This window comes from Poecilia reticulata, chromosome 23 (assembly GCF_904066995.2).
Source record: "Poecilia reticulata chromosome 23, P_reticulata-male-v2, whole genome shotgun sequence".
Taxonomy (NCBI): Eukaryota; Metazoa; Chordata; class Actinopteri; order Cyprinodontiformes; family Poeciliidae; genus Poecilia; species Poecilia reticulata.
This window is the reverse complement of record NC_088852.1, coordinates 4532606-4560372: the sequence shown is the minus strand read 5'-3', so window position 1 is coordinate 4560372 and position 27767 is coordinate 4532606. Positions and strand designations below refer to the sequence as shown.

At 40.9% G+C, this 27767-nt stretch overlaps 2 protein-coding genes across 13 annotated transcripts in view; one reads left to right on the top strand and one right to left on the bottom strand.

The window, feature by feature from the left end:
* acss3 (acyl-CoA synthetase short chain family member 3) overlaps positions 1–20384 on the top strand; it is a 50142-nt gene extending 29758 nt beyond the window's left edge. For both annotated transcript variants that reach the window (XM_081604185.1, XM_081604186.1), the window contains exons 7-17: positions 934–1014; positions 1359–1454; positions 2618–2769; positions 4812–4915; positions 13793–13888; positions 14625–14688; positions 15624–15705; positions 15978–16100; positions 16176–16275; positions 16417–16592; positions 16723–20384. In XM_081604185.1, the coding sequence (XP_081460311.1) occupies positions 934–1014; positions 1359–1454; positions 2618–2769; positions 4812–4915; positions 13793–13888; positions 14625–14688; positions 15624–15705; positions 15978–16100; positions 16176–16275; positions 16417–16592; positions 16723–16806 (1158 nt within the window). In that variant the 3' untranslated portion in view covers positions 16807–20384. The remainder of the gene's footprint in view (positions 1–933; positions 1015–1358; positions 1455–2617; positions 2770–4811; positions 4916–13792; positions 13889–14624; positions 14689–15623; positions 15706–15977; positions 16101–16175; positions 16276–16416; positions 16593–16722) is intronic.
* Positions 16915–27767, bottom strand: part of ppfia2 (PTPRF interacting protein alpha 2) — a 126613-nt gene continuing 115760 nt past the window's right edge. For 4 of the 11 annotated variants that reach the window (XM_081604176.1, XM_081604175.1, XM_081604178.1 and 1 more), the window contains 11 exons: positions 24695–24776; positions 23461–23661; positions 22225–22287; positions 21945–21977; positions 21683–21858; positions 21164–21515; positions 20744–20812; positions 20062–20218; positions 19824–19880; positions 18708–18799; positions 16915–18054 (listed from right to left, as the gene is read on the bottom strand). In XM_081604176.1, the coding sequence (XP_081460302.1) occupies positions 18741–18799; positions 19824–19880; positions 20062–20218; positions 20744–20812; positions 21164–21515; positions 21683–21858; positions 21945–21977; positions 22225–22287; positions 23461–23661; positions 24695–24776 (1249 nt within the window). In that variant the 3' untranslated portion in view covers positions 16915–18054; positions 18708–18740. The remainder of the gene's footprint in view (positions 18055–18707; positions 18800–19823; positions 19881–20061; positions 20219–20743; positions 20813–21163; positions 21516–21682; positions 21859–21944; positions 21978–22224; positions 22288–23460; positions 23662–24694; positions 24777–27767) is intronic. The other 7 variants (XM_081604184.1, XM_081604182.1, XM_008400429.3 and 4 more) reach the window with 5 other exon arrangements.

The following is a 27767-nucleotide window of genomic DNA, read 5'->3' as shown; positions in this document are numbered from 1 at the left end:
ACCTTTTTTTTTAGTCAGACTATGAATTTTTATTCTTGGAAATTTAAAGATATGGTTAAGCTTTTACTTATTAGCAAATTCAATAGTTGTATAAAAGAAAACTGTAATGTTTTTCTGTGCTTGGATGTTAAATGCAGCTTTTTCTTTGTGTATTTATGGTTTAAGTTTTCAGGTGGGAGGCAACAAATTAATAACAAAAAGGAAGCTTTTCACTTTGTCTGAAATGCTGTTTATCTGCAAAACTGTGCAAAAATATCCAAGAATATCGGAATAACAACATGACTTATCCTGCTGTGATCTGATGATAATATCCCTGAGCCTTTTAGCAAAAAAAAAAAAAAGTTACTCTACAGTTAATATTAATGGCATAAATGAATATTTTTATCATTAGTTATTGTCTCAGAAACTGATTAGCAATGAATCTCGTCTGCTCAGAGAAGTTGGGTGATTTACTGTTTGAGTTTTCCCTAAGTAGCTGTTATTTATGGAGCCTGTGTGTGACTCATCAGATCTTCAATGCTGCGAAACAATCTGCAGCCGATATAAAATCCATCACTCCGACATAAATGCGACAGAACATTTCCACAGCAGCAGGAGTTGGTTCAAATAAACAAAAAATAATAATCATTGACGCCCTGCAATAGCATAATTTATTTATCACTAAAAGGTAATAAGAGTCTCATGGGCTTCTCCTTAATGGAGCTGCAATTGGCAACTTTTTCCCGTTCGCTGCAACGTGCTCAGATGGTTGCGGCTGACCAAGATGGAGCCTGACGCCGCTGTGTTTCGGAAGCATTCATTCAAAATCAAAATATAATCCTGCTCCACACTGCCTGGCTGAGCATCTGTGTTTTAACCGATATTAGAGCTCTGCTTCGTGGCTTTGTGAAATACCTGTCACTGCTTTAATGTCTTTCTTATCTCATTCCCCAGGGCGTTGTGAGAGACACTGCAGGGTACGCCGTTATGCTGAAATGGACCATGTCAAATATTTATGGACTCAGTCCTGGAGATGTAAGTTGATAAAGCGTTCTCTCCTGAGTTATTGCTATTCTTATGGGGAGGGGGAAATAAAAAAAGAAAGAGTAAGCAATCAGCAAAAAGATGGATGAATTTTCACTTCAGGGATGATTTGATTACAGTGAGATACACAATAGCTTTTTAACTTTCTATTTTCAGCTACATTCATCATTTAGATGTCTGATATTTGATTTACATTTACATTTTCAGTGCCTTCAAGCTTCTAAGGCCTTATTGAATTTTTTTCGTCCCTTTTTTTTTAATGCAATTTAAAGAGTGATAATGTAGCTCTTGTTCTGTGATGTATGATATTGCATACATATATTCATTTGGTACAGGTTTGGTGGGCTGCCTCTGATCTGGGCTGGGTGGTCGGCCATTCCTACATCTGCTACGCTCCTCTGCTCCATGGCAACAGCACCATTTTATATGAGGTATGTCGCTTTTAGAACAAGATGGGTGCAGAAATGGTGCAAAGTAAGTTTGGCCTGCAAATCATGCAAACGTATTACAGCAGCATGTAGATATGTGAGGAATGCTGATCAGGACAATGTAGCGTACAGTTATGAAGTAGAAGGAAAGATGATTTTGAGAAATTTGTTCTCAGAATGTGTTGAAAATCCCCTTGTAGCGACGTCATGCTGCTGAGATGCTTTTCTTTTGTGACTTCTTCAGGCTGCAAAGCATTTTACACTTGGAGATTTTCCATCTGTCTGTTTTGAATTGAAATTTTACTAAGCTTTTCCCATTTTTGCAAAAAACACGGTGTTCGGGTTAGGGTTAGGGTTAGGGTTAGGGTCATAGTGGTAGAATTACAAACACATCTATACGTCTATCTAAGACGTATAGATGTGGACAGACCCCCGAAGGCTTCCTGTTGTAGTTGCAGTGAAAGCAAACATGTTAGAAATCATGTTTGTAGATTTCTGTGTAGCGAGTTTGAGGCGTTCAGGACTCCAAATGTTTTGCAGAAAGCGTCTGTCATGTTTGTTTTTAGGGCACTCTTCCTTTATTTGCTGCTTTTCTCTCTTTAATCTAACAGATGTGACACCTTTGTGATTCATGCTTTCCCACCTTGAGGTGAAATTTCATCTTGTTAAAAAGCTACAAAGAATTTTTTTGATCAATGTATTCTTTTACTTGACATTAATTTGCTTGGTATTCATTCTTTGAGTTTTATACAATTATGTCTGTTTTGATGCGCAGACTGTTCTGACGTTTTTCCGTTTGCTGATTATTCCGTTTCTTTCAGTTCTGATTAGACATCCTTGGTGATTTTTCTCTGACCTCGTTTGGCAGCTAATTGACCGGCCTCCCTTCAATAAGACAGATTTTTTTTTTCTTTCGTTGTGGGTCTTTGTTTAAAAGAGAGTTTTAATTCTCCGCTGCACACAAACACAAATGTCAGTTTACGTAACATAACTACATTTACTGGACTTTGACTGTGCCGCTCAAACATGAACCATATTGCAGTTGAATTCAGTTTACTTGTATAGCACCAATTCATTCATGTGTTGTATTACAGATACTGTTTCCATGTCTTGTTGGTGTTTTGGGTTGTAGACAGACGCATTTTATTTTATGTTCCTGATTGTAGGGAAAGCCAGTCGGGACTCCAGATCCTGGCGCGTTCTTCCGTGTCCTGTCGGAGTACGGAGCGTCCTCCATGTTTACCGCACCCACCGCAATCCGGGCCATTCGGCAGCAGGACCCCGGCGCCGCAGCCGGGAGGAAATACCCTTTGACCAGGTAGATATCACTGCATCATGTAATGATCAGCCACATCAAGACAAGTTTTCTTTCTTGATTTGGAAGCTAGCTGCAAACGAGAAGGTCTTGAATAGATGATAGATAATTTATTGCTGGCAGTTCTGTTAGTTGATAACAGCATATATATATTTTTTAGCAACTGTAGTTTTTAAAAATGCTAAAAGATGTTTTGTGTGGTCTGTGTTTGTTCCCTAAATCCTTTTGTTAATGATGCCTTCTCTGACGAGTGTTAGTCTGGGTTAAAACGATGCAGTGGACGTGAAACTGCAGCTAAACTAACTACAGCTTTATTTATATGCTACCTTTCAGGATATAAAATCACAAAGTGCTTCTCAAGAGCCAGCAGTGCATTAAAAAAGTCCTGATGCAGTACAGTGTAGATTTTACAGCCCATTTGCAAACAATTGATGTTTCAGGATTTTCACAATATGCTGTCAGATTTTCTTCTCTCCCACATAAATGTGTTTTTCTGTGTCTAAGCATGCATGGCAGCTGCACAACCTCAGCTTGTTTTGCTCTTCGTACCTGTAGCAGGGAGTAAAATACATTTTTTTCCCCTTTTATTAGTTTGGCCCAGTGATTCAGATACTTGCTGAGTCGATCACATTTGTCAAATGTTTGTTATGGAGCAGAAAACTTGGACCTGAGGGTTGGTTTGTCAGTTTATCACTTCATTCTTGTTCAGCAGTCTGAAATGCCTCTCGGCACACAATCGTAAAGCAATTCTGAATCTTGGTGACCTTTGGCCTCAGTGACTCATTCACTAAATGCAGCAGTGTGTGTTGGATCCTCTGCTGCAGGCGCTGAATGAACTGCACCTTTTTAAACTGCAGTCATTTAGGTTTAATAGTTTTTTAATATGCTAACTTGTTTATTGAAGATCACCGTTTTTCTTCGGCTCAAAATAAAACATCTGTGTGACATAGTGGTAGAATTACAAACATAATTTTACTCCACTGTGATTTGCTAAATTTCCACTTCAGTGGTCAGTATTTTACTAGAATTTAACAACTTTACTGAAATGAGGAAACAGATGTTTTGGTTCTACAGTAACTACCAAATTTGCCACAATAAGAGGTACATTTTTGTGATTTTCTCATTTATCCACACATCTAAAACTATGAAAGCAGTGTTGGTAGTTCTGTTTCTAATACGGAATGTGCAGAGAGTTGTACAACCTTTGAGAAAAGCCTTAAAGCTTTATTACCAAACATAGTTTCATGCTAGAGTTCAAGCCCTGATTTGATGCAGCTCACTTGTTCTTCCTTCAGCTTATTAACACGGACCCAGGCTTCCTCCTGAGCCTGTGCTGAGACTTTTTAGTGCGATTGAGCTGCATCCCTTGTTAACATGTCGGACGTGGCGGTAATTAGATTGTCCAAAAATATAGTATGAGCAGAGAAGCTTTTAGCAAAATTGTCGAGGAAAAATAAAATACTTTGGAGAGACACTTTTGTAAACAAGACGGTAAACCAAACGGATGCTTTGTGGTAAATAAAAAAGATTCATGTATTAGGATTTAAAGTTTGGCTTGTGACTGTGAGGCTGAATCAAAGGCGCTGTTTATCTTGGTGGTAGTTTTTTGGATCAGTGGTTTCACACTGTTAAAAGCTGAAGTTTGTTGTTAAATAAAATGCTATCAGGAGGGAAGTTCTCCAAAGACCCGCCTCTTATTTCAAGACTAATCCCTCTAAGAGATTTGTTGGACTGTGCTGCAACAGTTTGCACATTTACTCTGAGATTTGGAATTTATTTCAGACCAGTATTGATCTGCTTCCTCAACAGAAATGTAAGCAGAGTGTGGCGTAGCTCCATGAATATTACACCCAACAGAAACTGTGCCTGTTACAATTAAAGATACTGTCTTCAGGAGAACATTCCCACATCCGTCTGTCATCAAATATGCGTGTATAAAACAACAACTGCAGACACTAAGAACATTTCTGGCATGTTTGATGTCTGTATGACGGTTAGTCACATTAGCTTATTGAAGGAAAACGATTTGCCGTGATTCTTCATAGGTTGCAGACGTTATTCTTGGCAGGAGAGCGGTGTGATGTCGAGACGCTGGAGTGGGCAAAGAAGAACTTTGGCGTCCCGGTTCTGGATCACTGGTGGCAGACGGGTGAGAAAACTTTCATTTTCCTCAGATGAAAATTCGCAAATGTCTGTGTCATTTTGGAGTTTCACCTTCTCTGGGCTTTACTTCTGACCGAAGATGGTCGGTCATCAATTATGAAAGGAAGGAAGGAAAAGACGTTAATGGACTAGAATTTAAATCGAGGCTTTAATCTGTGAAGTTTGTGCTGCTGTTCTCGTTTTCCTAAGATTAGATGTTATGGATCTGTCACCAATGCCATGGCGACGATTGGCACTTATCTGGATTTCTGCTCAAAAATATAATTTTGCATAGCTGATATTTTAGTGCAGGATTTCATCATTGCAGTTTTAATAAAAAGCCATACCTCTCTTACGCAGCAAATTGTAAAAGTCTGCAGAAGTGTGCGGTTCTGCATGACGGCCAGACAGTCCTGCAGCTTTAAGGTTTTTTTTTAAGGCCATCTTTATTATTGATTCTTGAATTTGAAAAGTGGTTTGTCATGGAATGGATTGTTGAATGCAGGGAGCATACTAATGTCAGACCCCTTCACCTCCCACTGTGTGATTGCTTTTATCCCGAGTGCCACAGAGCTGTGATAAATGTGTTAGGCACCGCATACGAGCACAATTGGACGCCTCTTTGTTTTGAAATATCCTGGCGGTGCAAATGGAGGATCGATGCTGGACGAGATGACATATCTGTGTTAAATATGGAATCGATGCAGCTGTTTGATTGCTCGAAAGCCATCGACCTTGAGCGATTGTACGTGCTACGCTCTTCAGATTAGGGTGCAGATTAGCCCACTTGACCAATTAGTCTGTCCAGGATCGATTGGATTGTTCAGAGTTCAGTATTGGAATAATACAGAAATGTGATTCGTCAAATTGATCTATTGTTGAAGGTACAGCCAGTGTATTATAGCAACAAGAGCAGAGCCGCCTTGTTTCTCTACGCGTGCCTCAGAGGCTAAATCTTTGATGGCAACGTTTGAGAGCTAGAGTTTATTATTTCCTTCTGTTAAACTGCTGAGAACCAAAAGTAGGAGCAATGAAAGGAAGGAACAATTTAGGCGTAAATGTATAAAGGTGCAGACAGACGATCGGTAAAGTTTCTATCTTCAACCAGGTGTTAAAACTGAACTGCTGTGCTAGCAACTACCACTGATGCTTTTGATGGATTAGACTCATGAATTAAAATATATTTAAATATTAATCAAGGCTGGGTTTATGTTCAGTCTGCAAACTCAGACTATGAATCCAAGCACTATTTTCACTTTGTGAAGGATATTGTAGGTAATATCTTTCACTTTTACATTTGGTTTGGAGACAAATGAACCAGAATAGTTTTTATATGCTATAAATTGACAAACTAATTGCAGCATTTACACCTACATTTAAGCTTGTTAGTTCATTTTATGATAGGAAATATTGCTAATTTAATCCATTTGCTTTTAGTTTAGTATTTGAACATTATTTGAGTTTTACAAACAATGTTGGCCCTTTTGTTTTCTGTCTGACTTGACTGCCGCTGGCTGCAGATATTCCTAGTGGAGATGTTTGCCTTGTGTCATTACTTTGCTTCACGGCACACAGACTTGAGCTTCTCCTTAGATCAGAAGGATGCTGGTCTGCATGCCCAGCAATTCTGTCTCTCCTGCACCACAGTGGGAGAGGCTAAGGGAATGCTAACTAGACCAAGATCACTGTTCTTGGTGATAAAAGTTACTTTTGACACCAGATTTTATTTGATTAATTCTTATATGTTTGTCATAAAGCCAGACTAAATCTCTTGGAAGTAATTTCATTTGGCACTGGACAGAGAAAATCTAAAAAAAAAAAAAAAAAAGAAGCATAATTGATGATCCAAATGTGCAGCTTTGGACTTTTCACAAACTATCTCAAAGTTATAATAATTTAAATAGTTTTACTGCACATAAAAGTTTCATGCTATAGTCTTTACTTTGTCTCTGATCACCTTTTAACTCCTATTATATTTTTTATTCATAAATCCTCGATCCAATTTGGCGTGACTTATTTTTATTAGGATTGATGAATGCTTTGATGCTGCATTATTAAGCGGGCGATTAGCCTAATCTACGTGTAATTTGACTTTAAGTGAGAGCAGTCAGCCTCAGTTTGGCAGGTAGAATAAAGTTAAGTAATTCTGCATGTTGGCAGTGAACTACTGACAGCTTATAAGCCCTAATTAGTCACATAAAGGCTGCAGGTTGTTGGTAAATCACCGTGCAGAAGCTCTAATGATGCGGAGGCTCCTGCAGGTTAAAATAAGCAGAATATGTCTTGCATAAGATGTTTGAAGCATTTACTATTCATACAGCAGTTTGGGAGATGCTGCAGGTAACAGAACACAGCTACACACAGATTTATGGCTTTTTTTATTTTTGTTTTATTGCTTTGTCATTTATCTGTCTGCTCTATTTCTAAACTCTGTACACTGTGCCTGTTCCTTAATTTTTATATTGAATCTGACCGCAGCTCCGTTTGGCTGGATTAAAACCTAACCCAACCTGTAAGTGGATAAAAGTTGTCATTTTCCTCCTGGTAGTCAGTCTTTAAGATAACATTTCATTCTAGGAAACACTGACATGTTGATAACACGGCCCTTCTGCTCTATTCTTTCACATCCTAAAACAAAACCCCGTCGCATTTTGTGGTCATTCATACCAGGTGATTTATAGAATTTAGAGAAAAACCTGTGGCGCCCCCTGATTTCTGCCTCCATGTGTAAAACCAATACGATTGCTCACCCTCTGCTAAACTCTGTAACTGGCAGCCTACAGCCGGAGCTGGAATCCAAATGTGCTCTCCACTTTTTCGTGGCAGAGCGGGCTGCTTGCCATCTCTCGCTTTCTGTGTCAGACACTGTGTGACTTCAGATATGAGGGGCAATAAAGCAGCTATTATCTGTGAAACAGTTTTCAAATATTCCGTGTTATTTGAGTAACCTTTAAAAGATGATGCGCTTCCTGTGCTGAATCTTAGAGGTGCTGCCCTAATCTCCCGTATTCAGAGTTGCCTTGCATATGTAATTGAGCTCTGACCTTTTTCAAACCTTATTATAGTGCTGTTATCAGTTTGACACGGGTTGAATATTGTTTTCTGTTTATTGCAGGTGGAGGTGTACTGGTTTCACTGGCTGAAGCCTTTTTAGTTGAGATGTTCTTTAGATAAGATGCAACTTGAACTGCAGTTGGTTTATTTATTATATATTATCATATTAGATCCTCTTTAGGCAGCTGTAAGGCTGATTCATGGTGCCACAAACGTAGAACGTTTATACGCTTCTGTTTATTTCAAATGTGACCAAGAACTTTAAGTGAACAGGATTCTAGATGGACTTAAATTTGTTCAGATGAATCCTTTCTAAAAGACTGTTTGTTCAGCTTGTTCCGCCGTTCCCCCAGACAGAAGTATGATCACGTCGCTTTCCAAACAGGAGGCCACTTCCCACGCAGCGTCTTTCACCTCCAGGATTAAATTCCTTTTGTCATCACTCATGTCACGCTAAATTAACGTCTCGTTTGAAATATTTAACAGTACAATCCCGCTGTGCAGATTACTAATTTGACCAATTCTACCATTTAGTCTGCCGTATCTCTTGTGCAAAGCAGAACAGATTGGCGAGTTTCTCTCCGCGTTCAGGGAACTCGGTCGTGTTTCATGCTGATTCATCAGCTGAGATGATCTCATCTTTTCCTCGTTGTCTCCCATCGCCTCATTTTAAACGAGTCCAGTTGTTCATGTTGTTCTCCTCTCACACCGTCGAAGATGCTGCGAGTTGACCTCCCTCTCCCCTTCCAACCAACCAGCCCGTAGAGCTACTCACCTATTTGTTTCTGACCCACCTGATGCCAGCAGCAGCAGCTCAGCTCACCTGCCTGCTCTGTGCATATGAGAATGTGTCTGACGTTTTGAGTCTTGATGATAATCTGCGAGCTATTTTAAGACCCAAGTGGCATTGGAAGGGGGTGGAGAGGGCTGAGGATGAAGGTTGCTGATGTCATGACTGTTGCCTGGCAACAAATGTGTATTTCCAGCCGGCAGGTTTAGGCTGCCTGCATGAAAGGGGGCGACGGATGCACTTGTGGTGTTTTTAGGTGTGTGTTCTTTTGACTTTTCCTCTGCTTCTGTGTTTGTTTTTCTGTTTTGTCTCAAGTTGGCGTGACCTTCTCAGAGAGGTCATCTTGATCAGTGTTTCCCTCTTTAGCCGTGCCGGTAACTGAGCTGGCACAGGCGTGTACATATTGGCCCGTCTCAGAAGGTCTACCAAGGGCAGGTTTTCAGCCTCTATGAAAGGGGGGATGGTGGAGTAGAAGGAAAAACCGATTTTAGAAGAACCGAGTATTCACAAGATCAAAAGGAGTGACGGTGGAGGAGCAGTAAATTAGATGCAGCAGAAAATATGCACAAAATATTGAACCTGTTTGACTTTTGAGTCAAATTCAGTTTTTTTTATTTTTCAATATATCAGGAAGCTGGTAGAAGAGGTTGCTCACATAGCTTTTTAGAGATTTTGGTAAAACGGGGAAAAATCTTGAATTTTGAGACCGTATCAGTTTTACTGAATTACATGTGTGAATTGGTTTGGATTCACATTTAAAATGTGTTACAGGAAATAACTGCACAAACAGAATCTCAACTTGTTCCTGTTTACCTCCAAGATGGCGTTAGCAATGGAGCACAGCTTCAACATGAGGTCAAAACTACAAAGGTTAAGATTTCTTAAGATTGTTTTTCCTTTTTGCCACATTGGCTGCGTTCACACTGCAGCCTGAAGTGACCCAATTCCGATTTTTTTTTTTTTTACGTAATCCGACCTGTATCAGATCTTTTCGTGGCAGTGTGAACAGCACAGGTCGGATTCTTTTCAGAATGTGACCCATATCCGATACGTATCCGATTCTAATGCGACCCTAACGTTCAGGTCGCCTTAATCCGAACTGAACGTCACTGATTCTCAACAAATCTCACTATTCTGCGTCCTGATACGCGCAAGCGGGAAGAAAAACAACCAATGACGGACTATATGAGGATTAAGTTGTTAATATGCTGCTCCGGTTGGACAACAACTTCAAATATATAAGCTAAGCTCCACCGTTAGCCTCCATGTTTACTTCCGCAAACACTGATCACTTCTTCTTTATGGCGGTTGGCAGAACACTGAGAACAATGACGCTATTGCGCCCTCTAGTGCGCATGCGGGACACTTTCAGGTCGTTTGCCCGTTCAGACTGCAGAACACATTGTGTGGCAGTGTGACCGGCTCGGCAAAAAATAAAAAAATAAAAATCCGATTTGATAAAAAAAAATAAAAAATCGAAATTGGGTGAATTCAAGCTGCAGTGTGAACGCAGCCTTAGTCTTTTAATCAGTTCTTGTTCAGTAGTTCTACACTTTTGGTGTTTCTGCCTGGTTTTCCTGAGTTATGAAACACTTGAGTAATTCATCTCTGCTATAAAAATGTGAATAAGGAACCTCGGCTTTAAACTTACCTCCAGCACCATTTGGTTTGTCTGTTCACCTCCATGTGGGTTATGAAGTTATGACAGAATTAATAAAATATCCCCTTTTTTGGGCATTTACAGTTATTAACCAGGAGTCTGGTTTTAAAGTATTTTATGAGAAACTGTAATTTCTCCTGACTCAAGCTGAGCTCAGTCAGATCATTTTACTGGAGTCGTATGAGAGGAACATTTTTAACAGCTTTGTAATGATGAACTTTAGAAATGTTGACCTTGCATGTTTTAATGAATTGATATTCATGCAAATGGAAAAATATGAGTAAATAGTTTTCTCATCATTTGGCTTATGAAGTAAATTAAGAGCGAAATAATCTGTTGTCTCTTATGGGTGACGTCGCTCACACCACATCTGTCTTTCTACGCTGACCTTAGGTCAGTTCTCTCTCTGAGCTGCTCACCAAGTTGCCCCAGCAACCACACATCACACAGACGGCCTGAAGCTCTGCCCTGCATATGTATGATGTGCAGAGAGAACCTCTGAGCCTTTCCTGGTGGCGCTTTCTGTTTTGTTTGGTTCTCCTGTTTGTGACATTTGGTTTCCATGTAGACGTTCCAAGAATAGATTCAAATCATAATGCATGAACAGAGTTCAGACTTTAAGAAACGTGAGATAATTCATCATTGATTACATTTTTAAAGAAGTGTTTCTTCTGGGATTGCCGGGTTATTGAGTCGTTCCATCTTCTCACCACCATTGACCTGGTTTCCTGGAGGAAGCTTCCCTGCAGCATGATGCTGCCACTACCGTGTGTCGGTTTTCCATGAAAGCCAAACATTTCAGTCTTGGGTGTCGTCCACTACTTGGCTTGTTGCAAATTACAAACATCATTTTTTTAAAATGATTTATGCGTTACCTCTACACAAGACTTCTCTTGCATGCCAGTCATTTTAAACACACTTTAATAATCCAACATTTTATTTCCACTGTTTTGCATTTTGTTTTCATTCGATGTAAATCATAATAATCTTTAAGAATCTCGGTCTAACGTTGCTGTGGGAGCAGAAGTGTCGAGTCTGAAGCTCAGGACAGCTGACTGCTGCAAGACTGACGCAATCAGTTTCGAAACATTACCATCAATGCTTTACTTTTTCATAGATTTCCCAGCATTTATACTCTGGAACCACACCAGACCGTAACATTAGTCCCTGCTGGCCTTCAGACGGCGTTGCCTGCCTTACATATAAGCTGTATAGATGGAGGTGGTTAGGTTGTTTGAGCTTTTATTTCAATATTCTGAGCGTAAAGTTTGGATGTAAGGAAAAAGGGGGACGTCAGATCAAAGAAACGTTCCTCCTTTCGGAGAACTTTTTCTGCAGCTGTTCCCTTCAAAAGCTCCTCACACTGAGCGCGGCTGTTCAAAGCGGCGACTCTGCGTCAAAACATGCCACTGTTGCCTTTTTCTGTTATTCCCCGGTGTCATCCAGCATTCTCTACTCCTCTCCGCTCATTCATCACACACAAAAGGCTTCACACTGGCCAGAGCAATCTCCAACGAGGCAAAAGGAAGATTGATTTGTTTGTGTTCAAGAGGAAAAGGGTGTGAAGCTGGAGGAAGACGGGAAGACTGAAGTTTGACTCGAGACACAGAATGTGAGGAAAACGACTCGACCCAAATGCACATTACCAAGCAAATTAAAGTTTGCATGATGATTATTAAATAATCATACGTCCTTTACTCTTTTAAGTCTTAATTTTTTTTGGTGCTAGTCTTATATCATCTTTATGTCAATGCCTTTGTAATACAAATGCATTTTTCAGAGTCTTTACTTGGTGCAGACTGGGTTCAGTCTGGCTGCTTTCATCTTATAATATAAAGTCCATATTTCTTTAAGCTTTGGGGTTTATTAGTTCGTCTCGAATCTCGTCTGGTCCAGACAGTTTAACACCTTCTGCTCGTGTCGCCTCCTTTCAGTGGTTTGGGTCAAACTCCAGTCAAGAGAGTTTTTCAAAGATGCCTACATTAATCAGCCAAAACTCCAGTAATTTGAGCTTGAATTAGGACATCTGTGCTTTAACAAAATGTCTCCATACGGGATGAGGAAAGAGTGAATCTAAATGTTCCTACCAATTATGATGTGGGACTTTAAGAACTGCTGTCTGGTTGAAATATTTTCTAGCAAACGGATCAATTAAAAGATCGTAGATGTCGTCCTCTCTCCTCCTCCTCCGTCTCGTCGTCATTAAAAACCTCACCAGGTCTCGTCTGGAAGCAACCTGCTGCCCCCGAGCGTCTCTGTAAAACCTGCTGCAGAGAAATTGAACATTTTGTTTTCTTTTGATTTCTGACTGCAGTAGGATTATCACCTTTTCCCACTTTGGTAGAAAAGCAAAAGGTTTGCTGTCGGGGCTTCTTTCAAGTTGAATACAGATTTCAAATCTGTATTCAAACTGCCTGTGAAATTCTTGCCCAACAGTTTCAAATGATTTGTTCTCCTGTTCCCAGACTTTACCTAACTTTAATGTTCATCAAACATAATATTAGATAACAGACAACAGTTGGTATGAAATCATAAGCTCCAACCAACTTGGTCTTTGGTGGTGCTTTAATTAGGAGTAAAATCAGATGAAGGCTATTAAAAGGGAAACACTTTTCCACAACATGGTATAATCCTTTTATTGTCGATGCGTCAGTATTTAATTGTAGGTCTGCGGCTCATATTTTATGCATTATTGACTGAAATGACCTTTGCTTGGTGATCTTGCGGCTTAAAATGTTTTCCCATTAGCTTTTGCCCTTCCAGAGAACAATCCAGCACCACTACTTTACATTTATTCCAGTGGGATACATGATGCAGGAGGATTATTTGCCGTTACATAAGCTTTATAAAATCAATAATGATCCGTAGCACTGAATTTACACCACATACGCTTCCTGTAGCAGACGGATTTACTGAAGCAGCCGCTTACGAATGTTTACGCTGTAAACTTTATGCAGACATTGAAAGGAAGGCAGGAAAGAAGGAACGTCTCTTCACAGATCTGCGGTTTTGCATTTAACACCAAAGACAGATGCTGATGCTGGCGCACTCAGCTGCTGTGTCTGATGTAATCTCCCATGCTGAGCGGGATTGATTCTGTTATTCCTCTGCTGGGTGGGCGCGCAGCCCGCCAGCCGGCTCTCTGCTGTAACTGGAGCACGGTTCTGTGGCGGAGCCGGGGAGAGCCCACAGGAGCTGTCATAGTTGTGCTATGTGGGTTAACGCCGCTCACCGAAGCAACGCAGGACGTTTTCCTTCTGTCAGCTTGACGTTAAAACTAATGAGCTGTTTTTGAAATCGGAAGTGTTTGATCTCCAGTTTATGCGCGAGTTCTGATTCTTAATTAAACATCGTTTTATCGTTTTTGTTTGTTTTTTTAGAAACTGGCTCAGCCATCACGTCCTCCTGTATCGGCCTGGGTAACTCGCTCACGCCACCTGCAGGCCAGGCTGGAAAACCAGTTCCAGGTTACAATGGTGAGAGAAATACTGAGGATGAAGTTAAAGATCCATCCAGGCTCAGTCTATACATCCCAGTGTTTATTATCAATTTATCACTTTAATTCTGCCGCCTCTCTCTCTGTCCATCTATTATAACGAATATCAGTTTATTCATTTTTTTATTTGTCCCTTTATCTGTCCATCAATCACTGAATCTGTCCATCTTTCTTTCCTTCTCTGCATCCTTTCCTGTACATCTATCATCCTTCTTTCTCTCCATCTGCCATCCGTCCATCCATGAATCATCTTTTGATCCCTCCATCTGTCCTTTTCTGTATCCGTCGCTATAGTACACTCATCCTTCTGTTAGTCTTTGCTCATCCAACCATCCCTTTTTCTGTACATCAGTCTCTGTATCTCACCCCATCCATCCTTCCATCTATTTATCCCTCCATCTTTTCATCCTTTGTCACCTTTTATCTGCTCATCCATCCATCCATCCACACAGTCTGTGTTTCAGATTTTAAACCTGATTATTGTTGAAAATTCTGCCATTATCATCTTTATTTTTAATTTACACTCTCACTAACTTATAGATTAATAACAGCAAAGGCTTCAGAAGGATTGTGAGTTCTGGAAACTTTAGTTTGAGGTTTTGGCTTTAGACGTGTTGGAACCTGTAGTCACTATCTTGATGATGATAACTTGTAACCATTTTTAAAAATCTTCATGTTCAGTTTATCTGTGTTCATACAGCCTTCCTGTTTTTTAGTCACTGTGATCGATGATGACATGCAGGAGTTGAAGCCAAGAACTCTGGGAAATATTGTGGTCAGGTGAGCCAAGCTGACCTGTGAGCTGCTTGTTTTATGTGTTTTTTTTTAAATCTCACACACATTCAGTGTACAACGTGTTCACACAGGAGTGTTTTACACTTATGAACTCAGACGGGCAGCATTTGTCAAGACTCCAAATTCTGGTGTTTCTGGGAGCAAAGTGCCGCTAATGGAAATGTTTTTATGAAACGGTTGCTAAGTGGACCTCGCTGAACGCAACCGGGCCTTTTTTGAGCCGCTCCCAGCGCCAGCCTGCTCTCTGTCCGTTATCACCCTCCACTCGACTCCCCTGCAGTTTTTAAAAGCGCTGGTAATGACCGAGCGCTGCTGAGGGGGGATTTCCAATATGCGGTGACAGAGTGTGAGCCCTTAAGACAGACGGGAACAGCTGTGTTATTGTTCCTGCTGGTCGGAGGAGAAAATCTGGACGTTTCTTCTGTTTCGTTCTCAAACTGGATCTGCAGCTTTAAAAACCGCCTGAGTGTGTACACACACACACATTTGAGTGTGTTACAGCTCTTTGTCTTTTATTAGAAAGATACAAGAAGTGTATTCTAGAAGCATCCTGTTCCAAAACTGATTAGTTTTCACTTTGTTCATGTGCAGCTGCTTTAGCTGGGATATTTCTCAGTTTATGTCCAACTGGGCTTCTAAATAGCTTTGATTTAAAACGAGAATGAGAACATAACGCTGACTCCACCTCTGCTCAGACGGATTTAGGGTTCAGGACATGGAGGGATTACTGGTCGTCTCTTGGTAAACATTGACTTCCTGACCTTTCCTTTCTGTGCGTTTTGTTTGTTTGGGTGCCTGTTACTGGGTCAGCTAAGGTCTAGCACAGCTTGGCTGCACTGAATTAAAAAAGTCTTGGTATTTGAATTGAAAGCAAACTTCTTCTGAGATGGGTTATTTTTAATAGATAATTAATCCTGCAGACTTCCTCTACCTCCTGGAGCTGCACTGTCCCTGTGGCAAAGCCAGCGTCTCTTCAAGGAGCTCTACTTCTCCAAGTTTCCAGTAAGTAGTTTGTTGCTTCTAAAACAAAAATATTTAAAACTTACCTTCACATTTTAATGTTCTTTATGCTGTGGTCAGTTTTGCTTTTCAGAGGAGAAATAAATATATTTTTTAGTAGAGAAAGGAGGACCTCTAGTGTTTAAACTTGATATTGCAGAATTACATGATCTCTTTAATCTATGCAAGATGTTTCAGGGACATTTTGCTACTTTTTGGTCTAAACTAAAGCACTATAATGCAGTTAGGTTTCCTCTTGTGCAATCCTTTTCCAGGGCTACTATGACACCATGGACGCCGGCTTTTTGGATGAGGACGGCTTCCTTTACATCATGTCCCGGTCTGATGACGTCATCAACGTGGCTGGTCACAGGCTGTCTGCTGGAGCATTAGAGGAAGTGGGAGAAGCATTGCAGAGAGGATTCTGATGAATATGGTTTCCCCCCAGTTACAAGGACGTGTTTGTGTTGCAGTCGGTGCTGCTGCACTCTGCGGTGGGGGACTGCGCTGTGGTGGGTCTGGAGGACTCTCTGAAGGGCCACGTTCCTCTGGCGCTGTGTGTTCTTAAAAAAGGTAAGAGCAACGAAGCGTCTCTGCTTATTGTATTACAAACATAAACTTCAATACATCTTTTTGATTCAAGGCTGAATACAAATGCTTGACACGTTTTTATTTTTACAATTATGGGATTTTGCATTGTGATTTGTTTGTCAGATGTGCAGAAAACTGAGGCAGAAATCACAAAGGAGGTGGTGAAGCTGGTGAGGGACACCATCGGACCTGTAGCCGCCTTCAGGAACGTTCTCTTCGTCCAGGGGTTACCGAAGACTCGCTCCGGAAAAATCCCCCGCTCTTCTCTGGCCAACCTGGTCAACGGCAAACCCTACAAGGTGGGACGTGACAACCTCAGCACTTTACAATAATCATAAACTTACCAAATGTTACGAGGAACTTTTTTCTTCTTCTTTAAATATATTCATAATTAGCAGTTTTAAACTTTTTAAATATTTCTCTTCACAGATTACGCCAACCATTGAGGACCCAGATGTGTTCAAAGACATTGAGAGGCAAGTAGAAAACATCTGGAGACGACATGCAGATTGAAAACCATCAGAATATTTTAGAGAAATTTTCAGTATGTAAATTACTGATGAGGTAAAACGGAACTGCACTAAACTTTGTGAACATAGATTTTTAATGCAAACAGCTCACTAACCGTTTTTAAAACTTTTTTATTGACAATGAAAACTTGTTTGCTCACCACTTAGTTTTGACCAAAGTACAAGTAATAAATAAAAAAAAATCAGAAACTAAAATGAATCCTCATTCGTGCAAATGTGAAAACAAACGAGACGTTTGCTGTCCGTCCGACATAACGCAGAGACAAGCAGGGCTGAACAACAGGTTACCCTGACAACTGACTGAAACGAAGGACATTTACACCCAGATGGAAGTCACAGCAAGCAACAGGGTTTTTATCTTTTAATCGTTAAGTCACCTCACTTCAACATGGTCATAAACACTCTACACACACTATGAGCTAAAGCAGTCTGTCCTTCAGTTATTTCATCTGTTCTGTTAACAGGAGGGGCGGGGTAGAAAGGCCAGCTTGGCTGTAAGTGTGTTGATGTGCTGCCTGATGAAACGTACAGTAACACGTGACGTCTGGGATGCTGTTCGGCTCTCTGAGTTGAAGTTGTGCACCTTCAGAGAGCGTCTTGTTTTGTCCTTGGCTTCTAAATAGTCTGAGTTGATGCGGATGTATGAAGGTGCTTCTGTTGTGCCGACGAATCCTCCTGAAAAGCTCCGTCCCGTGTTGTTAGAGTAGCCCACCACTAGAGGGCAGCATGGCACAACATGGAGTTTCTTCCCTTCTATGTTCCAGAACAGGTTCATCGTAAATTTTCATTAGCACAATGAAAAAATAAAACCATATGTACAAAATGATCTAGAGGAACGAGGGTCTAATGGAGAGTTTAAAGAGCAGCATATATTCATCTATCGTCCACTAAATGAGGTGGCAGGGACATTTTTCTGTTTTTTTTTTTGCACAAACCCTTAATATCTTTTTATACATAGATGTTTTGTGTATATAATAAAAATGGCATATTTATAAGAATTTACAGATAACCTACACGTCTTCTGTAGAAGAAATACACAGTACATTATGCTCTGACAAGTTACTTTACATGTAAAAGGTAGAAATGGTGACAACGAGGCATCCTGCAGGACAGTTTAGCACCGGCGTCACCAGTCATGGAGGACGGGGTCAGAGAGGAGAGCAGGGCTTCTTGGCAGTGCGTGTCATCGGATTGTTTCTCGGCAGATTGGCCTGTTGGTTCAGAACTGTAGCTGGGAAGGAAAGTTTAGTGGCGTCAGAACAGTGAGCAAAGAAATACCTTCAGGACCCAACACTGCTTCATTTGCACAATATTACTGAACATCTTTAAATCCAGTTTTCTCTTCATTGTAAAAAGCAACAACGCATCAATATGCAATGTTAATATCTTTTTCTTCAAGTCTACATTTAGTTTTTGCCTCAACATCAACCTTGAACTATCTTCTGTGTAATTGCAAGTGCTTGCATCACCTTAATTAGAATACTGGCAGCAGTTCAACATAAGGAACTGGATGTAAACCCACTGAACTCTGTATTCCTTCTGCACAGGGAAGCACTGGAACGATAATGCATTAACTTTCACAGTGGAGGATCCGGATGCACCTCAGATCTTAGAAGTTATGGTCCTAAAATCTCAAGTGACAGAATCCTAGAAATAGTGAATGTGTTTGCAAGGGTGGGTCTATAAATAATCCTTTCTGGACAGACATTAAAGGATGTTTGTTTCTCTACCTGCTGTTTCGTATCATATCGTCACCGTTACCTGGCAAAAACATGTCCTCTGTTTGCCAAGCTAATGAAATATCCTTATGGAAAATTTTTTTTTAAGAGCTACCAGTAAAACCTGTGTATTAAACCGAGCGAGACACTGTGTTGTGTTACATACAGCGTACAGTTTAAGGTCCCCAGCTTCCTCCTCTCAGCAGGAGTAGGTTCTCACCGTTGAGCTGTCCAGCCGCTGCACCGCAGACGGTCCGACTGCAGGTGGACACAGTGAGACACAAACAAATGTTCTGCTTCAGATCGCAAACTCTTGATGGACAAAGCAATATTTTCAGTCAACCTGAAAGCCACGAATCACAGCAGGGAAGGTTTTGTTTTGAGTGGAAACCACAAATGAGTCGTTTTTAGTATTTCGTGAGCGTCACAGACCAGCAAGCACAGAGATTAGAGATGGAGGAGCACAGGAAAGCTGTTTCAGTGTCATAGGGAACAAATAGTTAGAGGACACTGGCCAGAAATTCATCTATTCCTAGTCAAGCAGAACAGAAGGCCGTTAAAGGGACTTAAAGGACAGTACTGGACCTGCTACTCAACAAGGCTGTTTTTAAGCAATTCATGCAGAAAAATTCTAACTGGGCACCAGAGAGCAACGTGAATGGCTGGAGTAAATTTAAATAATTTCAGAAAAGAGTTACCATATACTATCCATTGCATTCGAGCCATTTTTAAAACATTAACCTTCAAACTTTGGTCACTAAATCAATTTTAAATTTCACATTTGATTAAACAAGTGATGCCAAATTATATTAGACAGTTAAACTCATAAATTTGTGTTCAAATTTATGAGTTTAGACAAAAGAAATCTGTTTCTTTGTGTGAAATGAACTTTACAAAACTGAAAACAGTTCCAAATAAATAACTACTGGAAATCAGGGTTGACCAAAGCAACAATATTGTCTTTTTCCCTTATTGAAGTCCGAAACATTTCTGCAGCAGACCAGTACTGACCTTTAGTGCAGACCCATGTCTTACCATGAAGAATTGGAAAACCCTCCAGTTAAACATAACCTGTCTACCTTTTGTTGTTCTTCCAGTGAAAGTGTTAACACTCTATAAAGCCTGAATCCTAAGAGTTGTACTTAAAGGTTAAGTAGAAGAAAATCACTATTTTAAGGAGAGAAACATCAGGACAGAAGTTGGGTGAATATGAGAAGGATCATGTAGAATTAGTATGGATGTGGGGCTGACAAGCCCAGAACTTTCTGTGGACATAGCTGACCTTGAAACCAGTCCAAATACATGTCGTCAGGACTGTCATCCAGCACCTCAAAGAGTACTGCAGAGCAGCCGTCAGAGAGAACAAGACACAGTCAGAACGCTCCTGACAAAGCAGCAGCTCAGACTCCTCCTCAGGTGTGTTGCTGCCGCTTTAAACTCTGCTGCTTCACTCAGATATCCAGATTCACAGCAGTCTATGGGCCAAGTCAAGCCGGCAGAAGGAAAGCGATGACTCTTACCATCAGGGGGCAGTCTTCTGGAATGACCGGAGGTCGCAGTGAGCCGGAACCCAGCTGGAAGCGTTTCTGCTGACCCAGGCATCATGCTGATGCCGTGGACGTCCCGCGGAGGAAACTGTCTCCGCCAGGACGGACCCCGGAAGTCTTTGTCGTCGCACTGATCAACAGAGGAAGTAAAAACGTGTTCTTAGAATATACGAGACATCAAATTTTCTTTGATCTGAGGTTTATATGAAAAGAAAACAATCTAAAATGTAAAAACTCCAAATATCTTCCACAGGTCAAAGCCAAAGTGAAGACCTAATAAACTGTAGTTATTCATCCCTTGTAGTTTTTGCTTTCACTTCCCAAGTATGGACTAGTTTGGACATCAAAACAGACTGAAGCAATATTAAAAAGTTCAGTGATTACTTTTGTAAACACTGGAGGGCGCTAATGTTACTCTAGATGTCAAACTGACCTCTGCAAAACAAGGAAACCAGAACGTTTGCTACTTATATTAGACCAGGCAGATGAATCTTAACGGCTCTCAGCAGCTAGAAAACACAGCAGAACATTTTATAGCTGCTTGTAATTTTTTTTTTCTTCCCAGAATTGTACTAAAACATAAATTAGAAGTTCAAGTTGTGAGAATAGCTTTGCACAGCTTTATGTTTCTGTTTGTGACGACGCTCCAGCTCACCTCGTCCAGTCTCCTGTCAGTGCCCAGAGCCAGCAGATTGTTGTACTCTCGCTCCAAAATCTGACGTGCCTGAAGGAAAATGAGTAAAAAAAAAGAAATTACATCACGTGCTAATTTTCACAAGTCCAGCTATTTTCAGCAGCGTGGCAACAGAGGCGGCTGACACATGATGATCGCCATGCCACATGTAAAAATCACCCATTTAGATGAGTGAAAACTGACAGGGCAACGTGCCAGAATGACAGTTGGTATGTTCTGATTTTGATCCGCCAGCTTCTGAAGGTACTTGTGTGCTTTAAGTTTCAAGGTAACGGCTCATATTTTTAAACCTAGAGCTTTAAAAATCAACGCTTTTCTATATTTGTTGGTAGATATTCAAAGTTCACTCTCTAGATGGGTGGATAAAATCATCAGCAGCACCTGAGTGTTTTGGGTGGGGATCTGGAGAAGCAGAGCCAGGCTGCTGTAGTCAAAGTTGTCGTCGAGGGCAACCAGAGCGCCATGCACGCCGCTCTCCAGCAGGATGTTGGCGTAGTCCCGCAGGCCTATACTCTGCACCCAGCGGATGACCCGCTCGTTACTCCACACCAGCACATCTGCAGATGCAAACATTAACTTTAATAAAAAAATATTCAACATCACGACAGGAATGGTTTGAATTTTGCTATTCTTGCCTCTTATTTCATGCTGACTTTGCTCCCTGCGTCTCTCCAGCTCCTTCCTGTCGTAGTTGAGCTTCTTCAGACACATGATTCCATACTGTAAACTTGTTCTGATTTCATAAAAAGCACACACAGTGAAAGTTGTTGCACCGTTTGCTAAAAACATTTAGAACCTTTTCCACATCAGAACCACAACTTTTGATATAGCAAAATAAGTAAGGAAATTCTGTTTAATGTTGGTGTTACTAAATTTCATGCCAAAGTGTAAGTGAGGTACCTGTGGAAGCTGTCCACCATTTTGAGGTGCACCCTCAGGTCCTTCTTGGTGAGGTGGTCCAACATGCGGGCGTCCACCAGGCACTCCATGAAGTAGCTGCGGTACTGAGGTAGTCCGAGACTGGGCAGCCACTCGTTTCCTATCCACTCATGGTTCATGTCCCCATAAGCCAGGGTCTGAGACGAAACGATGAAAAGGCAAATAAAAGCTGCAGCTCTCTGTAGTTGTGTTGAATGACTGGATGAAAAGCTCCTGGCCTCACCTGAGCCCAGCTCCCCTCTTCAGAGTCTGACTTCTGACACAATACAAAAAAAGAAAACTAATCAGGCAATTTTCAGGAAGGAATAAAAATAATACTGTAGTTGCTTTAAAAACATTGCTTTATGCTCAAAGTCAAACAGATTTGACCAGTTCCTTTCCAAAGGCAGGATTATAAATTGATTGAAAATGAACTCGGCGTATTTATGGCAAAAATATTTAATCTACGCTGAGATGTTAACTGATGCAGGAAGAAACGGCTGACAGGACGCACAGGGACTGACCGTTTTGGAAGGAGCTGCCAGGGTCTCCATCTCCTCATGGGTCACCCATACGTTGCCTGACGGCTACAGCGGGCGAAGCCCAAGAGACAGAGTGGTAGTAGAGGTCCAGTAGGAGGGGCAAGCAGTGTTAAAGAAGAAGAGCAGCACCACTGTAAGCCAATAGTGTTATAGCATCATGGTCAGATGATGAAACCCACCAGGGGTCAAAGAAAATATGCAAAGGACACACAAAAAAAAAAACAGTACAGAACAGAACATCTCAATGCTGGCATACGATCAAGTAATGTAAATAAAGACGATGCCATGCAAAAGAAACGTTATTACATGAAAAGACCAATATGCCATGTTACTCATCCCTCACCATCCACTTCCTCAGTAAGATGATCTGCATTCAGTAGGAGCCCAACAAAAACACGTGCTAATCGAAAAATAAGTTGTTCATCAGATTTTGCTCAATCTACCAGTGGAACTGTGCTGTTGAAAAATCGCAATAACTGCACTAAACACCAAAAGTGTGTTCAGTCTAAGGCGACTGTTTCAGTCTCACCCTGATTGTTCAGAAATGATCTAAAAAATAGAATCCAAGACGCCACATATGAATAGTTTCAAATTGGGGATCTGGAGTAAAATTTCAGGAAATCTGGAGCAAAATGGGCAAAAAGATGGGAAAGGAAAGAGGAGCCTGGGGGATGAGTACCATCATAGTTATTAAACAATTGGGGAGGAGGGAAGAGTCAAAAAGTGATCAAGCATTTTAGTTATGGGGGGTGCATGCAAAAATGCCAACTCAAATACGTTTTCTTTCAGATTTTGTGTGTGTGAACCTTTAAAACGGACCCTGTTAATGTTAGAGATGCACAGAAAAATGAAACGGTGACATCATTTCCTGCTTGATGGGTTCAAACTGATGCCTGCCCATTTGGAAAGTAAAAATAAATGGAAACTATTTTGTATGACAGAGAGTGAGAGAGAGCAAGACTTTCAGCAGTTAACTGGAACACCGGCATACTACAGTCAGAATGCTCCGTTTTATTTTTCTGAGCGTTCAACCTCAGTCTGTCATGAGATATGCTAGCTCTGGATATTAACCCACTAGAGGGAGCTATAAAAGCAACATGTCTGAATTTCACCAATGTTTAAATCAAGGAAATCTTAAATTATTTTCCAGAAAATATGAATTATTTCTTCCTTCAAGCCAGTTGCAACTTTCCACAAATGTTTGCGACCGTGACTCACGGTTCTGGTGGTGGGCGGGGCCGAGGGGCTGGTGAGGGAGACCATCTCCTGGATGGCCAGGCGAAGTTTGAGCCTGTGCAGCGGGTTGCTGATTCCGATCTCCCTCTGGATCTCGGTGTCGGAAAGCGCCGACATGATGGCGCCGCTCTTCACGTTGGCACGGCACGCCGCCACGTACCAGGCTGGCATTCCCAACCACAACTGCAGGGAAAACAGGGAGGGTGATGAGGAAAGTACTGACCGTCACTGTGCTTTCACTCATCCGTCTCATTTATCCCATTTACCAGATAAGAGCTGCTCAAACATATTATTACTGCTGTTCACATTTTTAGCAGAGATGACTGAATATTGTCTCTTTTCCAGCATTATTATCATGTCTTTCACATATTTTTATTTATTCCTGCTGAAATCTGTCCGTTAAACATCAAGATGTTGCTTCAGTTTATTGCTTTTCCATCTTATGACAATAACTGAGTGGTGAGATTTAGACCATGTTATCTGGCATCACAACTGTCCCAGTAAAAATGTGTAATGCTTGCAATAAATGTTGACCATCAGCAGCTCACAAATACAACCGTCAGCCTCCATAATCCCATTTGACTCCATCCTTATGTGGAACAGAATGATGGGAGGAGTGAAGATGCATCTTTGGACTGTACAAGTTATTTCTGTCTTAAGGAATGCCATGAATTAAACTGATATTTAAATCAAATTATGTGAAGCAAATCACACCCACTCAGTGCAAGAGTCGTGCTCTTTCTATAGAGACTCAGGGTTTTGAACAGTTGTCAATAAGTTATTGACTTTTTCTTTCCTTTTTTTGCACAGACAAGTTGAAAACACCTTTTCAAAACAAAAAAAGCCTCGCTAAAAGTGCGCTTTGTGGAAACATTGGTATGCATGTCTTTGTTCTTTTTTATGTCTATGTGAACCATGAGTCTGTAAGGCGACTGATGAAGTAAAAGGTTTGGAGAGAAAAATACACTTGTGGCCCTAAAATTTCCTTCAGACTTAAAATCTGTTAACTCCACACTTTGATACTTGAGAGTCAATTAAAAAAATGTTAATTTTCTCCATACCCTGGTCTTTCCTGGAGGAAATTTCTACCCTAATGTTTTTACCTGCACCCTGGGACCTTGAACACAATCCTGGAAGCTGCCTCACAGTAAATGAAGCTGTAAAGTGTTGAAAAGGTTCAGGTTTGATTGGACCTGGAACAGAAAACGGCGTTTACCTCCAGCCAGGCTACAACTGTGGGGCCGTCCCACTGCGCGAACGGTAATCCTTTCCTCCTTGCCTCCTCCAAAAGCTCGTGCCTGAGGGCAGAGGAGACCCGGAGTGAACATGCGAACTTGTACGTCTCCAACATACAGCCGAGCAGTCTGATACGTCTTATTAAGCACGCTGGCACCCTCACGCTTTATCCAAATCTCTCCAGTGACACTGCCGTGCTTTTGTTGTTCTATCTCGTGTGCATGGACTTTTTGTGCACAGTGCGTGAGAGGTTAGCGCTCGTTTTTATCTCCGAGACCAGCCTGTACACCAAGCATGCTGAAAAGGGCAACGCTTTATCGTTTATCTCTGTGCTTCCAGAGTGGAGAATCTGGCCGCACTCTCAGAGATACACACTCTTACACACAGGCATTAAAATTCTGCTGCTCAGTAGCATTTCCTTCACATTGAACTCTTCATGTTTTTGACATGTTACAATTTCAAACTTCAATGTATTTTATTGAGATTTTATGTGATGTGTAGATGGTTTATGAAGTCATAAAGTCTCTAGCTTTGAACATCTTACAAAAACCCGAAGGAGTAAACCTCAAAATCCACAAATGTTTGTTTTTGTAACATGAAAAATATGAAAAAGTAAAATAGGGATGGACATATTTGCAAGACATCATTTATTGTGACACCATAACCCGTTTAGATGAGTGTTTTCTTGAAAAGCGGCTAACGGCGCGGGCCCAGCGTCGAACCAAACGTCCACCTGGACGACGCTTCACTGCTCAGTTTTTAACACCAGCAGGATTTCCAAACTCATCCCAGTTAAGCCACTCACACTTTATTCTGCTGGTCCCGATTTTTGTGCTTTTCTGTTGCAGTGTTTGAATTACGCAGTCGGGTATTTTATGTGCAACTTTTGCTCTGATTTTCTGGGCTGTGCTCCATGGTTTTGTTTAGCAGGTGGCGAAGTGCATCCTGAGAGAGCTGAGTAAGGTTTCGCTTTGCCTCACTTGGAGCCGACCTAGTCAGCGTGATGTAAATTGCACCTTATTGACTAGAAGCAGTGAATAGATCCCTTCAGTTTGTCATGCACATGGCTATTTGTATTGTACTGAATCCTCCCACGCCGAGACGGAGGGTTGTTTAACAGCCAAAAGCGCCTTGCAAACACATCCTCATACCTACACACAGAAATAAATCATTATTCTGGTTTGTGAACACATTTCATAAAAAAACTCCACAACCCATTCCTTAGGTGTGTTGTCAAAGGGCTTGACAAATTGGAGGAGTGGGCAAATAAATAAACATGATATATGTAGCACCAAAACATCAAGGCCTTAGTCCAGTGAAAAGGTGCTTTATCACAACATACAGTGGGCTTGCAAAAGTATTTATACCCCTTAAACTTTGTCACATTTTGTCATTTTTAAGCTACAAACTTCAAAAATGTGATAGTCTAACACAAAGTAGTGCATAATAAGTATAATCTCTGTTTTGTTTTGTACACATAAAAATCTAAAAGGTGCGGCATGCATTATATTTGGATGTTTTCCATTTTCGTTATCTGGTCTGTCACTTCGTCTTCAAAACGTCGCCTAACAGCAAACATCTGAGGCCAGCAGTGTTTATACTAGAGCTGCTACTTCAACATGTTCATTTTAATTAACTGACTCCAAGAAAAATGAACACAATTTAATCACATTTAATTACAGAGTAGAATGAAACTGTTCCATTCTGCCAAATAACTTATCAGACACATATGTAATTAATTACCAATTCATACTTGATTACATCAATCTGCCAATCCAGGAGCCTCATTCATTTTCTTTGGCACTGATTGGACGCTGTGGATGTCTGAGGTAGTTTGCATTTCCATCTGTGCATATTAATAAATAGTAAGGTATATTTGTTGTTTGAAGTATTAACGGATTTTCACTAAAATACAACATATGTAAAGAACGACACAGCTAACAGTTGAAAACTTCTGAATATATAACCAAACGACAAAGTATTTTCTATTTTAAGCTTTTTTTTATTGAGAAAAATGCTAAATATGTATCATTTTTCTTCCGTCTGAATAATAAGCATTTGAATTTGAGGTTGTAGAATTAAAATATATATGCAAAAAAGCTCAAGTTGCATGAATGCTTCTGCAAGGCACTAATCACAGCAAACAAAAAGCCTACAGATGGTAGAAGAAATGTGTTCATCCAAATACAACCGAGTACATTCACCGTTTTTATCTATTTAGCAAATGGGGGAGATAGTTGATGTTTTATGTTCAGCCTGCGTCTAATGCATGGTGAAATACATCCACTGAACATAGCTGGGGAGAGGGAAGTCAGGAAAAAGTTATGATAAATCAAAAACTGAGAAAAAAACCCCTTAAACACGCCCATAACCAGATACTGTAGCTGGTTACTTCACACACAGAAAAAGAGAGACACATAAAAGGAGAGAAGAGAGTTTGGGTGTGAAAATTAAGCCCTGGTTTTAGCGGCGGCACAACCTCTATCCTGCCGTAGGCGCAGCTGCCATTGAGCTGTAGAAAGGGGGGCGGGGGAGGAAGAAACGTCTTCAGATGGTAAATGAAAACAGAAAGAAAAGCAATGGCTTCGTTAACAGCCACAAAGAAAGGGTAGATAGATGAGAGACGTCAGCTTTGGCACTGGTTCTTTCAGGACATGGTGGGACAGACAGGAGAGATGGCAGACAGCGCAAAAATGGCTCAAACAATGGTCATCATATCCAGGAGGTCAGTTAGACGTCCTCACAACAACTTACCCGCTTTGTTAGAGTCAGAGGATGATGAAAGGGAGAGGAAGGGTCAGAGAGAAAGAGGGGGAGAAAGAGCGACGGGGAGACAAAAGTACACAAATGTTAATGAGATAAAAGGCAGTTAACAAAATGACTTTAAAAACACACGTGCACTCGCTCACACACACACACGCAAACACGTCTCACTATGGAGGACATTCGTTTAACAGGAGCATCTGTAGACCAGTGAAAGAAAATGTCGTCTTCTACACATCTCGTGCAGCAGAGGGAATGAGAAATGCTTTGAAACAACAAGAACCCCCCCA